Genomic DNA, 17,652 nt, shown 5'->3' with positions numbered 1-17,652 from the left:
ATAAAAAACTAAATGATGATGTTACCCATGAAAATGCTGTCATTATACCCCTGTATTGTGCATCGCTTGCCCTTGGTGCAAAAAAGAGAAATGGATCAAGTGATCTTGGTTTTGCTCACTGGCTAAGAAGGCTCAAGGCCATGGTCTGCCAAATACTCGCATTGGGATACAGGAGGTGCAGGACTCTAAACTTGCCCGGAGATCAACAAATGTATCTACAAGTTCACATCTTACACAAATCCTAATTTTAAGGTCTATCCCAAGGATTGATTCACTTAAAATAAAAAATATTACAGAAATAAGAAAGTCATAAATAACGTTTAAAAAGGCATATGTTATAGAAGCACAACATACAAACTGATTTCTTATTTTTTTGGCCTCTAATGATTTCATCGACATGCACAATTTATACTGAAACTTAAAGCAATGAAATCATGGAGCTCAGTAAAAAAAAAAAGGCGTAAAGTCTTTACCCAGTCTGTAGTTAAAGAGGTTTGCAGGAATACAATATTAATGGCCTGTCTTCACGTTATCTCATAAATATCTGATCGGTGGGGGTTCAATCCCTGCACCTCAGCCGATCAACTGTTTGAAGAGGCTGCGTCGCTCCGGATGTCCTCCTAGGCCAGAAACGTAACGTTCATTGGACACATGGCCTATGTGCAGCTCAGTTCTATTCAAGTGAATGGGCCTGAGATGCAATACCAAGCACAGCCACAATACAATGCACGGCGCTATGCTTGGTATGGTGTGAGGAGGCTGCAGCGCTCACTGGAGCAGCCTCTTCAAACGGCTGATCTGAGAGCTGGGAATCGGACCTCCACTGACCAAATATTGATGTCCTATCCTGAGGATAGGTCATCCACATCTTACTCCTGTAAAACCTCTTTAAAGGGAAACTCTTTTTTTAGTGGATTATTTTCAATTTAGGGCTAGTCAGTTTATGTCCACTGCCCGTATACTATCTCAATACAATTAATTTCCGGCATCAAGCATGTGTCATTCTCAAGGCCACCTCCATAGCCTATCGAAATTATTTTGCCAGGGGTCTGCAAATCTCAGCAGACCTGTAGCCAATGTGGCCAAAAAATATTTTTATCTCCTGGTCACAAAGATGGCCAAGTCCTATTTTTGTTATTGTTTTTTGAACCTGGTATAATATAATTTTTCCGGAATTTAAAGGGGTTCTCCTGTTACAGCAACTTATCCAACATCCACAGGATAGGGGTGAGTATCTGATCGGCGAGGGGCCAACTGCGTGCTCCTGTCAATTGCTAGAACCGATGGCCCATGTTTATAGCATGCGTGCTGCCGCTCCTTTTTCTACAGGAAAAAGCCAAGTCTTGTACAGATGCAGCCAAGCTAAACTTGATGGTTAACACGTTAAGTAAAGAATGTCAAGAAAAATATAACTTACTTTTCAATGGATTTCAATGTCTTTTGTCACGAGATAACCAAGATAACACTGTGCCATGTGTTCTCAGAGTCAAGTTTAGCTTGGCTACATCTCTACATTAAAACAACTTACAGAATGTGGATGGGGGTAAGCTGTTCTAATGGGACAAACGCTTTAAATTCTGCTTTATAAATTGATATCATAAACGGTGAAGCACAGGGGAGCTGACTAGTACTTCCTAAATTAGATTTGTCTATGCAGTTAATTGGTGTTCAGCGACTTGTTCTTTTTCACTGGATTAGCAGAACATAAAAATGCGAAGTGATCCTTGTGTCCTGTAAGTATTTACAGTGATCTATGCACTAATGTAAATCAAAAAATTAGTTTTTTACCAATTACATTATTGAAGCTCCCCACAAGTGTTAGATAGATGTTGGCACAGGTAACCATTTTCTACAACTACACTGCGTGCAGAATTATTAGGCAAATGAGTATTTTGACCACATCATCCTCTTTATGCATGTTGTCTTACTCCAAGCTGTATAGGCTCGAAAGCCTACTACCAATTAGCATATTAGGTGATGTGCATCTCTGTAATGAGAAGGGGTGTGGTCTAATGACATCAACACCCTATATTAGGTGTGCATAATTATTAGGCAACTTCCTTTCCTTTGGCAAAATGGGTCAAAAGAAGGACTTGACAGGCTCAGAAAAGTCAAAAATAGTGAGATATCTTGCAGAGGGATGCAGCACTCTTAAAATTGCAAAGCTTCTGAAGCGTGATCATCGAACAATCAAGCGTTTCATTCAAAATAGTCAACAGGGTCGCAAGAAGCGTGTGGAAAAACCACGGCGCAAAATAACTGCCCATGAACTGAGAAAAGTCAAGCGTGCAGCTGCCAAGATGCCACTTGCCACCAGTTTGGCCATATTTCAGAGCTGTAACATCACTGGAGTGCCCAAAAGCACAAGGTGTGCAATACTCAGAGACATGGCCAAGGTAAGAAAGGCTGAAAGACGACCACCACTGAACAAGACACACAAGCTGAAACGTCAAGAATGGGCCAAGAAATATCTCAAGACTGATTTTTCTAAGGTTTTATGGACTGATGAAATGAGAGTGAGTCTTGATGGGCCAGATGGATGGGCCCGTGGCTGGATTGGTAAAGGGCAGAGAGCTCCAGTCCAACTCAGATGCCAGCAAGGTGGAGGTGGAGTACTGGTTTGGGCTGGTATCATCAAAGATGAGCTTGTGGGGCCTTTTCGAGTTGAGGATGGAGTCAAGCTCAACTCCCAGTCCTACTGCAAGTTTCTGGAAGACACCTTCTTCAAGCAGTGGTACAGGAAGAAGTCTGCATCCTTCAAGAAAAACATGATTTTCATGCAGGACAATGCTCCATCACACGCGTCCAAGTACTCCACAGCGTGGCTGGCAAGAAAGGGTATAAAAGAAGAAAATCTAATGACATGGCCTCCTTGTTCACCTGATCTGAACCCCATTGAGAACCTGTGGTCCATCATCAAATGTGAGATTTACAAGGAGGGAAAACAGTACACCTCTCTGAACAGTGTCTGGGAGGCTGTGGTTGCTGCTGCACGCAATGTTGATGGTGAACAGATCAAAACACTGACAGAATCCATGGATGGCAAGGCTTTTGAGTGTCCTTGCAAAGAAAGGTGGCTATATTGGTCACTGATTTGTTTTTGTTTTGTTTTTGAATGTCAGAAATGTATATTTGTGAATGTTGAGATGTTATATTGGTTTCACTGGTAAAAATAAATTATTGAAATGGGTATATATTTGTTTTTTGTTAAGTTGCCTAATAATTATGCACAGTAATAGTCACCTGCACACACAGATATCCCCCTAAAATAGCTAAAACTAAAAACAAACTAAAAACTACTTCCAAAAATATTCAGCTTTGATATTAATGAGTTTTTTGGGTTTATTGAGAACATGGTTGTTGTTAAATAATAAAATTAATCCTCAAAAATACAACTTGCCTAATAATTCTGCACTCCCTGTATTATGTAATTATGTAAAATAATTAATTTTTTTTGCACTAAATTTCAGAAATCTTCCCCAATGTCACATAAATGGGAAATAAACAGAAACATTTGCTCCAACGGACATGCATGTATTCCCTAATACAGGGCCTGTGTTGGAGTTTCAGAGCTAGGGTAAAGGCAAGCAACGCCTAAAGGATGCTGATGCTTTCTGAAGTACGATGGCCCCTTCAGAAACACCTGGACACAGCCTAATGTGTATGGGCGCCTTCCAACTCTCCCCCAAAGACAGATGTCAGGGGAAAGAAAGGTCGGGCATGTTGAAAGTTATAGGAGCACAGGTTCTAAGGCACTTACCAGTCAAGAATATTTCTGCACACTTAATTTTGAGCAAAAACATGGGACTTTTTAACAGTTTCCACCACTCACAACTTAAAATAAAGGGGCAGATTTAACACATTTTATGCTGGAAAACTGGTGTAAATTATAACAGAAATCAACTCCAGCCTATAGCTGGTGTACAATTTTAAGTTTCCGGCATAGTATGAGACAACTTTGTGTGTGCCTCCTAATAAATTTGATGCATCTTACTCCAACTAATTTTTATTTTTTTTACTAAGACTGTCCTATGAAACTCCAGTCTTTAGTAAATGTGCCTTGTGGAGTTTTGCATCTTACACTTTTGCATCTCATATTGAACACAAGACACTCGCTAGCCTATAACTACCACCCGGTGTCATAGTAAGACGAATGGAATATGTTCCGAGCACGTCATTACCACTAAGAAGGACTCAAAAAAGCAGAACTCAACTTATACTTTACAAGGTCTCCGCAGTAATAAGCCACTAACGATGCCGCTCACGAACTATAAACTGAAGATCAAAACGTGAACTCCTATCATCTATCTCCAAGTAGCCTTCTAATCAGGACCGGAATCAAAGGCGCTGCATCCATCTTTAAAGCTGCCGCTTCACTTAGATGTCTTCGATATATCTTCTTTAGTTTCGCCTCTTATTATTCTGATCGTCCCTTGTCAGATCCTCCAGCGTTTTTCTAACTTCTAAGAAATCTCAATAAACTAGTTCATGATGTCCCTTTACATGTGGGCCCATTGGTGTAATGCACAACGAGTAATTGAGTCTGTTGACCAAATGTTATTAATTGTCATGTAAGTAGAAATTGGAGGAAGTCAGATCAACACTATTCAAAGGGTCTGAGATTTAGAAGATACAGAATTATAGTTTGATTCCCTAGTTACTATGGACCTTTACTATGAGATGTCTCAAGCCCTTAGTATTATTGTAGAGGACACTGAATCTACAGCTTTTTCAGCTTTCAGTCCTGGTGAAACAGCACCCACGTAGGACCCATGGAGAGGGAGGGTTTCATCCCCTTTCCACACGGTAAGAGAAGCTAGCATGAGGCTATCTGGTACCAGGATGGGGTGGGGAGTATAGTACTGAAAATTGTACCTTGAAGTCTGTGCCAAATACTTGTTTATATTGTCAGTTTATGTTGCTTTTGGGATTCAATGACACCTACATGCTTGGCTTGTATGACTTGCACCATCTGTTCCGTAGATACATGAAAAGCATAGGCTTATGCAAGAGGCAATTATGGATATTTTATTTTTATATTTTTTGGCACAGACAAGCTATTTCACTAGGGATAGCTCTTTTCGTATAGCAATATTAAACCCTCAATCAAAATTTCCCATCATTTTCTGTTTCCCATGACAATAATATTTTCACTGTCATTTGGGTAACTACATTAAGACTACATCTCTTATACGTCTCCTCCAAGCAATGAACAACCAGAAATATATCTGTGCAAAATAATCAAGATCCACTGATTTTATTTACACATTAAAATCCACATCATACCACTTACCATTTGTATAGGGTTATTGAACAGATAGCTAATTTAATTACCAGTATAAGATTTGCAGAAGTAATGGTAATTTCACTTCTTGCAGCCTAACCATTTTGCAGATTGCTTAAAGGAAGACTAAAAATAAAGAGAGACTCCAGGAAAAAGTTGGTGAGAATTGTGTGTTTTATTTCTTATCTGCGGCGGTTTAGTGGCGTTTCGGCCACCTAAGGCCTTTGAATTAAAGAGGAATGAGTGCTCATTTGGATAGACGTGCATCCGCACTGTAGGGTTCTGTTGTTTTCTGAAGGATTTCTACAATGCTGTTTGTGCCAGAATCATTCAGAGAGACAGACTGACAAACAGTGAGGGCAACTATAATCCTTTTTTTAACATTTATCATTCCCTTCAAGATTTAGTATTCCTTAGGCCTCACGCACACGACCGTGTCCGCAAAATATGGACAATTTCCATATACAAACTGCATTTTTCTCACTACCACTATGAACACTAACCGCGGGCTGTCCGTTTTTTTTGTCCCCCAGACCCATAGAAATAAATGGGGCCACGTGCAATCTGCAAAAAATGCGGATCAGGCACAGATACAAAATATGGTCATGTGCATGAAGCCTTAGGTTTACTTTTCCTAGCAATGAGTCCAGTTCCTGTTGGGGTGTCCACCATCCTAGTACATATACAGAAGTGGTCATAGGAAGTTTTACTTGCTATACAAAGAACTCCCTCTATGTGGTGCACAGACTTGTTTTAGGTCCAACAGAAAGCATAAGAAGACTGCACATGAGATCGGTGAACGTCAGATTAATAAAAAACAAACAAGACAAAGGGGAAATGTAGTAGTAATAAAGAGGATTCTAAGTCCTGTGCTATCTGTTGACCAACTGGAAGGCCTCGAGAAGACTTATACTGCAGTCAATGGAGATAGACTTTTATAATAAATTCAGTTGACTTTCCAAAATATTCTTTCACATGTCAAAGGAAGCAGCCACATTTGATGTCAATTCTTATTACAGGTACAGGACAAAATAGCAAACACTGACAAACATAGACACAAAACAGTACTAAAGACACACAGATAACGGCACGTTCTACTATACACATGAATAAGCGGAAGATATTGTGATAATATATCAAGTATCACAATGTCAAACAACTGAGCTTGTATTCCAACACATGAGCCATGTTCCCACTAAGCTGATCAATCAAGAAATTATATAAATCAAAATGAATACCGGAGAATCTCATGGTGGTCGTCACCCGGTTTTCAGCGCCAGCATTCGCAGACTGTTCAACTTGGAGGGAACAGTGATGATGAGAAGCAGAGAAAAGCCAGATTTCTAGGAAATATGACTTTTTACCTACATTTATACTAGATCTATGTGTTTTAAGGGGATACCTGTGGTCCATCTCTGGCTTCATAGAAGTCCCCCACTCTTACTTTTGCACTGAAGCTGAAATTGTCCCTGGTGATATCCATTATTCCATTTCTGCTGAGATACTGAAAAAATCACAGATTTTTTCACTTCAGGATTTTAAAGAATGACAGCCAGTTTGTTGCCCTTCTCCCCGTCTCTCAGACACACACACACACACACACACACACTAGGCCGGAGGGCCTTCGCATGTAACCACATATACAGAACACGAGGTAACAAAGAACCAAACTCAATGCACTACACTACGACATATAGGGGAGACACTGATATCAGTATTTAAAGTGTACATCCAGAAAACCGGACGTGTCAGAGAGACATATCAAGGTTACTCTTCCCAGAGCCAGTTCCTTCAGCTTATAGACATGGCAGTTATAGAATGGGATGGTAAGGAGTAGGTTTTTGGGGGAATTTCAAGGATTTTACAATGATGGCTTAGGGGATCTGCAGAAGGAAGGGGCTCTGACACAACGACACATTCATCCATGAAGCTGCATCTTAGTCTAACTCATTCTGATGAATGATAGGGATCGTGGGTTCAAACACCAACAGATTACACATTTATGGGCTATTTTGATATAGGACATGAATGTAAAATCCTAGTAAGCCCCTTTAAGAGCACAATGCTTCTTCCCAGTGGTATGGCAGCCTCCACACCCATTTTGTGGCATATCATGCCCCTCTCAACACGTCACACCCTCTCAGAGCATGTAGGGGCGCCAGGGCTGAGTCTGATGAAGCAGTGTCATGGCACCACACACAGTTAGAGCCCATGGAAGGCTGCTTTCCAAGAGAAATGAGCCCTCCATGCACTGTGCGGGAGATTTGCAAATGGGAGTTCCCCATTTTTCGGGAGAATTGGCAAATATGGCAGCTAGTAGCCTTTGGGTCCCAATGCAAAATCTGTAACAGGGCTCCCAGGGACCATGCGGCATTTATAACACTGGTGTCTTTTATGGGCATTAGAGCCCAGGTACAACTGGCATATCTGCAACGCTTGATGGCAATGCCCATGCAAATTTATTCTGATTGGTCAAAAATTTAGCTTTAATCTGTGCATGTAAATCCATCAAGACCCTAAAACCTACCAGCGGCTAGTAATGTTTTAGCAGACATGCCTCCATGAATTTATAAGTCATAGTAAAGGCCCGGCTGGTAGGGCTGACTGGGACCTGTAGTCCAACAACAAGAGGAAGTTAGTAAATTGCTCAAACCCTCTGTACAGAAGAGCGGACATAGCTGTACAGAAGAGCGGACATAGCTGTACAGAAGAGCGGACATAGCTGTACAGAAGAGCGGACATAGCTGTACAGAAGAGCGGACATAGCTGGTGACTACATCCATTATTTTAGTTGCCAGGCCATTTAGAGGTATAGACTACTGTCCGTCTAGGGGCACCTATATGTAAAGGAGAACTACTGGATAAATCTATACAAAATCCCCTAGGATGTATTGAAAACAATAATTTTTTTTTATATATTTTATATCTCTGCTAAAGTTTAAGGCTTCCTACAATAAATGCTCTACATGTGCCGCGCACAATGCTTTCTCCAACTCTCTGGTACCGCCATGCTATCATAGCGACACTGGACCTCATGGCAACCAATTGCATCTCTTCTTTAAAACTGCTATAATAAAAATGAAAGCTGGATTCTGTATGGTTACCAGGCATATTAGTGTCCCTATGATAACACTGAACTGCCATACCACTGGGAAGAAGCATAGTGGAGAATGAAGCTGCTTTCATACCTGCATCCTCAATATCTGAAAACTTTGCATATGGATGAGATTTTGTAATGCTGCCTTGCTACAGATCTTCTAGTCGTTCTCTATTAAAGGGGGTTGTACAAGGTTAGAAAAACATTGTTGCTTTCTTCAGAAAACAGAGCCACACCAGTCCACAGGTTGTGAATGGTATTGCAACCAGCCCCATCCACTTCAGTGGATACCAATGAATACCAGGCGCAACCCACGAACAGGCGTGTTAACCAAAGAGCCATTTTTTTTTGGTCCTGTATTAAGGCCTCTTTCATATGTCAGTGAATCGCGGACGTGTGCTGTCTGTGGTCTTCACAAACCGCTCACGTACCCACTGACTTTAATGTATGTATTCATACATCAGTGGTTTTCCATGGATCAAAGTTCAATGCTGACACCACGGAAGCACACCCTATTTTGTCCATGATTATGGATCCCTCACGCACATTATAGTCTATGGGTCCGTGAAAGCCTCAGGCACAACACGGATACCATCCGTGTTTGGTCCGTGGTTTTCACGGATTGTTGCTAAAAAATGCTCTGGAAGTTAGTTTTCAGCCTAACAGTGTCTGTGGAATACAGATGACCCATGGACCAAACACGGATCCTTCACGGACATCTTCAAGGATGACCCACTGACCATCTTGTCAAGGATGTCATCACAGATACGGATGTGTGAAAGAGGCCCAAGAGTCGGCTTGCTTCAACCAAGTACCGTCGTTTGTCTATATCATAAGAATTGAAGGGGTTATCCGTTAATTAATATTGATGACGTATCATCAGGATAGAGCATCAATATCACAACGGCGGGGGTTCGACACTCTGGACCCATGCCGATTAGCTGTTAGAAGAGGACAGCGGTCCGTGAGCGCCGCGGCCTCTTCCTAGGCCATGTGACATCACCGTACATCAGTCACACCTCTAGTTGCAGCTCAGCCCCTAGAGGTGAATGGCGCTCAGCTGTAATACCAAGCACAGCTGCCATACTATGTACGGCGGTGTGCTTGGAGAGATACTGGGAGCCAGCTGTATGGCGGTGTGCTTGGAGAGATACCGGGAGCCGGCTGTACCAGAATTGGACCCCTACCAATCATAGGTCATCATTGATCATTTCTGGATAACCCCTTTAATGATCTTTCCGTCAGCCTCGACCAGAGTCAATGTTAAAGAATACACTCTTCTGGGTAAATGATAAAAGTGTGGAAGAAATGTAATATACGCCCATATCCAACAAGACAGAACAGCACAAACATGTACGTAGGGGGGTTGCCCTCTGACTCCACCAGGTAGGTGTGACGCCGGACAGTTTTACCTTCATAACTTCTGGATATTGACGGAATTTCTTTCCGCATGGAGCAAAATAATTCACTTCTCCCTGGAGCCGTCCACCGACGTTCTTTAATCTCGTTTCTCGTTGCCAGCTATAGAAATGATTCATAGTGTTACATAAGATACAGAGGTGTCATACCTAAATCAGGTCATAGGGAAAGAAAACTCAACCTTTCATCGCAGTAATAGTTAAGGAAGTTGCAGAGGAGCGGACCGCTGACGTGTTCATATTTGCTTTAGTAGCTAGCACAAATCAACAGGTAAAGGAGATGAATAATTGAATTTTACCAAAGGTCTTCATTACTTGCATCCTGCCTGCCCGAGATCACTTTAACTAGCTGTTTTCACCTTGACATTTGCAAGGCCTCTTACTGACAAATGGCAATTATATCGCTAATACTATTTGCAGAAGTGTAAATCAGTATAGATGAAAATTGCTATGTTTTTATTACTTATGAGGTTGTAGCATCATCGTAATTGTACAGTATATAAAAAATACTTTCCACTTGTGCTTCCCAATTTCAGCTGTTTTTAGAATTATGGGATCCTTTAGGGCAATGGGAGCAGTGCTGCAGTAACCAGCTACTCCAACTACACAGTGGACAGAGCCGTGTATTTCCTGCGCCGGAGCTACTCCTTAACAGCAGATTGGCAGGTGTACAGGTGTTGGACCCCCCCCCCTCATATCTGAGTATCCAGTTGAAGTAACATTTCAGCTTGATATTAGCCTCCTTTAAGCATGGCTAATGTCTAGCCGAAACATTGCATCTACTGGATTGCTGCTAAAGTAATAAAGACCTCACTTTTTTAATTTTTACAAGACAAATGCTGCCTTTCTTCCTATTTTTTGATTTTACAAGGAGTGAATTTAGACCAAGGTGCACACTGAAATTCTCAATACTTGGACAATGGGTTCTGTATTCTTTTATCTTTATTTTTTATTTTTACGGATAGGTCATCAATTGTTAAATTCTGGAGAACCCCCTTAAAGGCCCATTGACAGGGACAATTATTGGGAATAAAAAGCGATCCCGATAATTGCCGCATGTAAATCTACCACCGATTACCCACCAAAAAAGCAAACAGCTGGTTTATCGTGCCATCTGTCATTTATGTAGCACTTGAAATCATTGTTTCCTGGCATCACATTGTCCTGTCTAAACAGGGATGCGCTTGCTGACAAACACTGAAACTGTATGGGGATGAACAATAGTAGCAGTGATCGCTCATCTCCTTACAGAAGTGATGATCGCTGCACGAAAATGAAGCTGATTGAGCTTGAAATCATTGGAAATGGACAGTTCACATCCTAATTATTGCCCCAAGTATTAGGGCCCTATGAGACTGAATCATTATTGGGGCAATTATTGGGAACAAGCATTCATAGGAATGCTCATTACCGAAAACTGGCCCATATAATCGCTCCACCAGTTAGCCGAAAAATTTGAGACTGCTCTTTTGTTGTCTGATTTGCATCTTTCATCGGGATGAATGATGCATTATTATCGGCAGCACATCTCCCTGTCTGATAATCATTAGAACTGAACGAGGCAGGCAAGGCTGCGGTAGCAATGGTTTCTCCCCCATGTACTTTTTATCGGCCCATGTAATAAGCCAATGCCAATGAGCGCTGAAGAACATCGGGCAGTCTAATAGGGCTCAGCTATCCACAATCTTCCCTTCGCTACTGTCAGCATGAACGCGCTTACCTTGGCGTATACAATATAATACAACTATCAATAACTGTTTTCTGACAGGCAATAATGAGGTTATAACAATCAGCTTTACTGTAGGCTGTAAAGCAAGATGCCTCTACCAGTCAGGAGAAAAGCCTGTAATGATGACATCAAGTGGCCAATGTGAAAACTACAACATTTCATAAGTACTCTCATACATTTAATAAAAAAAAATTGTTGTTGCTGTTTCATAAAAAAATGTAGTTAGATATATACTGTATGTCACTTGTGTTGATGTGCTTTAAATGACCTACCCATACTCCAATGGGATACGCAATTCACGCTCATCTGTTACTCTTCGCCGCTTGGCAGAACCTTAAAAAAAAAATGTAATGGAATAATTAAACTATTCTTGGCAATAATAATACTTAGGACAACTGTACCCCACATTACTAAATCATGGCCCATACTGGAACTCCATTGCACAGAGCTATAAAGTTTAACTATACTGTGGCTATGCAGATGGATAAATGCCCATTATGGGACAACCCCTCTTATGGATTCCGTCTTCCTTGCAGGACTGCCTATCCCATGAAATTTCTGCATCGATAAGATACCTGATAAAAGCTAAATGGTCCTTAAAAACATTGTACCTGCTCTATGCAAAATACTGTTATTTTGCCCCGTTGGCCAATTCTTCTGCTGATAGGGTCAATATATAGCAGTGGTGGCGAACCTATGGCACTCAGAGCCCTCTCTGTGGGCACTCACGCTCTGGAAAAAGTCTATGGTGTACCGATATGCCTTAGGCCTCTTTCACACTTGCGTTGTCCGGATCCGGCGTGTACTCCACTTGCCGGAATTACACTCCGGATCCGGAAAAACGCAAGTGTACTGAAAGCATTTGAAGACGGAACCGTCTTCCAAATGCTTTCAGTGTTACTATGGCACCCAGGACGCTATTAAAGTCCTGGTTGCCATAGTAGGAGCGGGGAGCGGTATACTTACAGTCCGTGCGGCTCCCGGGGCGCTCCAGAATGACGTCAGAGCGCCCCATGCGCATGGATGACGTGATCCATGCGATCACGTGATCCATGCGCTTGGGGCGCCCTGACGTCACTCTGGAGCGCCCGGGGAGCCGCACGGACGGTAAGTACACTGCTCCCCCGCTCCCCGCTACACTTACCATGGCTGTCAGGACTTTAGCGTCCCGGCAGCCATGGTAACCACTCTGAAAAAGCTAAATGTCGGCTCCGGCAATGCGCCGAAACGACGTTTAGCTTAAGGCCGGATCCGGATCAATGCCTTCCAATGGGCATTAATTCCGGATCCGGCCTTGCGGCAAGTGTTCCGGATTTTTGGCCGGAGGAAAAAGCGCAGCATGCTGCGGTATTTTCTCCGGCCAACAAACGTTCCGTACCGGAACTGAAGACATCCTGATGCATCCTGAACGGATTACTCTCCATTCAGAATGCATTAGGATAATCCTGATCAGGATTCTTCCGGCATAGAGCCCCGATGACGGAACTCTATGCCGGAAGACAATAACGCAGGTGTGAAAGAGCCCTTAGACTTAGACTTTTCCTACCAATTATCAGCACAGGGTGAGCTATGAACAGCACAGGCAGCGCACTGAATGTAGGCAGGATATTATAGCTAAATGATAAAGTACATGGAAGATATACTATATTGGACTGTAGTATTCAGGTTAACTTGCCGTGTTGGCACTTTGAGATAAATAAGGGGGTTTTGGGTTGCAGTTTGGGCACTCGGTCTGTAAAAGGTTCACCATCACTGATATACAGAATATGTACACTTTCTCTGGTGAAAAATACCCTTTAGATAAACGTGGAAGAAAATGCACAAAATCCTCAGAAAAAAAAAACGTTTAACAGAAGCGTCCTGACTTTAATAGGAATCAGAGCTACTGTTCATGTCCCTTCTTGCTGCGCAGTAACCACGGCTGTGGCTACATACACATTCCCTCCACTAAATGGGGATAAATCCACGTACAGATGCAGATATGTGGAAGAAATCAGAGGGTCAGCGGTGGATTATGCTGTGGATTGTTACGACAGAGTAAGGTTTTCCTTTAAACTTGGTAGAACAGTATATAAATGCTCTAGTCAATCGCTATGCTGAACTGCAAATAGCAAGGATTTCCCAGATTTAAGGTATCAGGCTGAATCAGGTTCTGGTAAATTACGATTTATTTATTTTTTTGCTGAGCCTTCACATACAAAATTCTGTCCGATTCTCCATAGAAACAGACTAGATATTGTCCTTTTAGCAGTAATGACCAATACTAACAAACTTGCAGATTGCAATCCATTACTAAGGACCGCATAACAAAAATATGTATTAGGGTAAGACCAGACGTGGCAGAAATTTACTTTGCTTCAAATTTGTAGCAAAACCCTTACTAAATTGAAAGGAGTAAAATCCATAACCTTAAAAGGCTATGTACACCTCTGGGGGCAATTTTTTTTAATTATTGCATTGTACTCATTTTGAGCTAAAGATAATTTTTACATCGGTCTTTATTAAAAATATGGCATCCTTTTTTCTGTACAGAGCTGACATGCTCTAATAGCACTCGTTGGATTTTCCGTCAGATCAGGAGCAGACAGACTCCTTATCTCTGCTCTCTGACATTATCAACACTCATTATAGCTCAGTTCTTATCTTACTGATAAGAATGTGGCTTAAATAAGTGTTTATGACCTCTTAGTAGTTTAGCGATAAGATTTATTAGATAACAGGCACAAAGTGAAAGTACTGGTCACACAGTTAGAAAAACAGTTAACCCTTTGTGACAGGACAGCTCAATATTTTTAATAAAGGTCAATCGAAAAAAAGATTTTTAGCCAAAAACTAGTAACATGCAATCATTAAAAAAATGCTTCCAAAGGTGTACATAGCCTTTAAGGCTATGGATACCTCTGGGTGCATTTTTGTATAGCATTTTACTTATCTTGAACTAAAAATAATTTTTACAATTGGTCTTTATTTAAAAAATTTCAACAGTTCCTCCTTTACTACTTTCAGTTTCACTATGCTGCAGGCTGTTCTTTCTCCTTCTCAGCAAAACTCATCAGAGAGCTGTTCTGATGGCTCGATCTCTAGCCCTTATCTTTACTTTCCTGACAACTCATAAACACTTAAGCTGATAAGATGATGACTTGAATGAGTGTTTATGAGCATAAGGCCTACAGATCGAGCTGTCAGAGCAGCTCTCTGACGGATTTTGCTGAGAAGCAGAAGGAACAGTCTGCAGATGCAGTGAAACTGGAAGCTGTAGAAGAAAACCTGTTAAAAGTTTTTCACAAAGACCAGTTAGAAATGAATATTTTTAGACTAGGATAAGTAGAATACATTAATAACACAACAAAATGAGCATTCTGCAGATCTGAAGATTTAGCCACAGGATCTGGATGAAATTTGTAAAATCTCACCCACTTGCCTTGTACTGTGATCTGCTGTGGATTTTAGTCTGCCACATAGGAATTCACCCTTATAAATGACTATCTAAGAAAATGGTTATTCTTTCTTTAAAGAAAAGTTAGTCATAATAAACTGGAAAGGATTTATCAGCATGCCAAGAGAAGATACAGAAAATGATTCAAATATGAGATACCGCATGGCGTGCTGGGGCTGAGAGTGGCAGAGGAGCTGTGGAAGTCAGAGGACGCTGTATCGGGGCACAGGGCGGCAGGAGCAGAGCTTGGACTCTTTATCACTTGCAGGTTCAGGGGTGTGGAGTGGGCTGCGATGCTGTTTGCTGTGCTGTTCGTAGATGGAGTCGTTTTGTTGAACTTCACTTTCTCTCCTTCAGTGTCACTGTCAGATTCATCCTTATCATCATCATCTTCCGATCCCTCCGAGTCAGATTCTGAATTGCTGTCGGACTCTGTTTGGGGAAAAAAAAAGACAAGTCATATTCACCTCCTCGGGTTCTGACTTCTGCATAGTATGGGGTAGAGATGGCGCCGACGCCGGTCATGAGCGTTCAGGCTGTGCCTTACAGCTGTCTCTTGATAACTACTCCTATCATCTTTAGCTATTTCATGGACCAGAGAACATACCAGCCGAGGAGTCTGTGTACCCTGCTTACACAAATATCTAGTGAGGCATAGGACTATAGGACTTTCCACAATGTAGCTTACACCTATTACATTACTTCTTATACTGATACATTTACTTACAGGTGTTGATTGTGAAAATTACTAAGTATGATAAAATCCAGGGTGGAACTGTTCTGTGAATGTTTTTTTTTATCATGTGTAGATGGGTTTCCATCCTTATGTACTACCTCCTTGGAGATTCTGTACTAATCAAGCCTATGATGCCTTTAAATCACCAGGACCCTTTTGATATCAACTAGTTCTGTCTGTTGAAGGGACTAACTAATGTAGTGCCTACAGTGCAAAGCAATGGCTCACTGAGAAAGATACTGCTCAAATCATTTCAGTGCTACCCAAATTCTTCTGTACAAGGGAACGCTTGATGGAGCACGTCATGCAAAAAGCAAATGATGATGGGAAGAATACTTGCTAAAATGAATCATCACATGCACTACATCCAAAAAAGTCCCTATATCGGATGGATATGGACTACGAGGTCTAGAAGTCAACCAATCTTCACAAAGCTAGTATGGAGGAAGATTAGGTCTTTAACAAGACGACCACTTAAAGTCTATTCCTAGAGTCACTTGTGTAAAGGGGTTGTCCACTCCTTTACAAGTCATGGCCTATCTTCAGGTATTTTTCGTATTTCCTCTTGAACATCCACCTCATGTTTACAGTGTGGGTAGTCACACTGGTCAGATCCTACAGGCGGAGTGATTCCTGCAGGCTAGCCAATAAGAATCAGCACTAGAAGCGGCTTCTTCTCCCCAGCACTGGACACATTAGGTGGATGTCCTAAGAGAGAATCAAAAGAAAAACTGGGGGTGCAATGTCTAGACACGGGAGTATTATTTTTTTTAAATATTCCAATTGAAAAATGTAACACTGAATAGTTGGACAACCCCTTTAAGCAGTACCCCTGTGTTTGTAGTAAGGGGAACTAACAACTATGATCATGTAGTTACCTGCAGTTTTGTAAAATTAACACAACTGTGCGCCATCACGCTATGGCCTTTGGGTCTTTTGCAAAGTCATATTTTTTAGTCCTAAATAACAGGTCAGGAACCTGAGACCAATGGGTAATAACAATGCATAACATGTATTTAAACCGTCAGTACAATTCTACGTATGAGTGGGTTACAAACCAGACTGACTGTCTGAATCATCGTCTTCATCCTCTTCGTCTTCCTCTTCATCATCCTCGTCATCATCCTCATCGTCATCTTCTTCATTGGAGTCATCGGAGTCCTTGCTGCTGGGGATATCCGAGTCTGTTCCTCGGAACTTGTCCAGTAAAGACTTTGCAGCATTTACCTGGTGGGAGGTTTTTATTGCTGGTGAGTTATTGTCCAGGGTTTTCTCCTTACAGAGACTATGTAATAAAGGGGATCCGCTTGGCCCAAGGACTGATTTGCTGGATGAATTCTTTTTCACACAGGAACTCAGGTTGATTGGAGAGGAAAACTGGGCGCTAGTGGAAACCACTATATTTTCACTCAATTTATTTTCCCGCTTTGATTTAGTGGTAAGCGCCAGGGGGGCATCCTGGATAACACAGGGAATGACTCCATTTGGCTGGTGATTTCCCAACAGAGCGTTTGTTAGGAAGCGATTGGAGTGACTATTCTCTATGGATTTCTGTTGGTGAGATATGGAGTTAGAAATGGGACTGGGAACTGGTGGTGATAGAATTGTATTTTTCTGATGCTTGGAGCCGTCCTGGGGCTTGTTTAGTTGTGCAGGGAATGCTTGTTTGTGGTGATCCTGCAACGAAACAGATACATGATTAGGAAATAGATCAGCAAAACACAATATATGGGCCCCTTCCTTTCCAGTAGCTTATTATAGAGCACATCCTTGATGTCTCCCTAGCAGAAGCTTTATATAGGAGTCCATTACTTTGATGAATTACAATCTCCCAGTGATGGTGAGCCATGAAACTCATAAGATCAGTCCCAGTGCTCAAACCAGCACCTGGATCTGAATACTTTTGTAACTGCATGTAATTAAAAATTTAGCATAGCTACTGAGTTATTCAA

General features: G+C 41.6%; 1 protein-coding gene across 18 annotated transcripts in view; it reads right to left on the bottom strand.

The window, feature by feature from the left end:
• The window catches only part of BAZ2B (bromodomain adjacent to zinc finger domain 2B), a 312,108-nt gene that overhangs the window by 51,924 nt on the left and 242,532 nt on the right, over positions 1-17,652 (bottom strand). For 16 of the 18 annotated variants that reach the window (XM_040441910.1, XM_040441913.1, XM_040441909.1 and 13 more), the window contains 4 exons: positions 16,759-17,377; positions 15,124-15,396; positions 11,801-11,861; positions 9,794-9,902 (listed from right to left, as the gene is read on the bottom strand). In XM_040441910.1, coding sequence (XP_040297844.1) covers positions 9,794-9,902; positions 11,801-11,861; positions 15,124-15,396; positions 16,759-17,377 — 1,062 coding nt within the window. Of the gene's footprint in view, positions 1-6,686; positions 6,789-9,793; positions 9,903-11,800; positions 11,862-15,123; positions 15,397-16,758; positions 17,378-17,652 lie in introns of all 18 variants that reach the window. The other 2 variants (XM_040441927.1, XM_040441916.1) reach the window with 2 other exon arrangements.

Source organism: Bufo bufo, chromosome 7 (assembly GCF_905171765.1).
Source record: "Bufo bufo chromosome 7, aBufBuf1.1, whole genome shotgun sequence".
Classification (NCBI taxonomy): Eukaryota; Metazoa; Chordata; class Amphibia; order Anura; family Bufonidae; genus Bufo; species Bufo bufo.
Note: the sequence above shows the minus strand (reverse complement) of the source record. Positions and strands in the feature narration are given on the sequence as shown.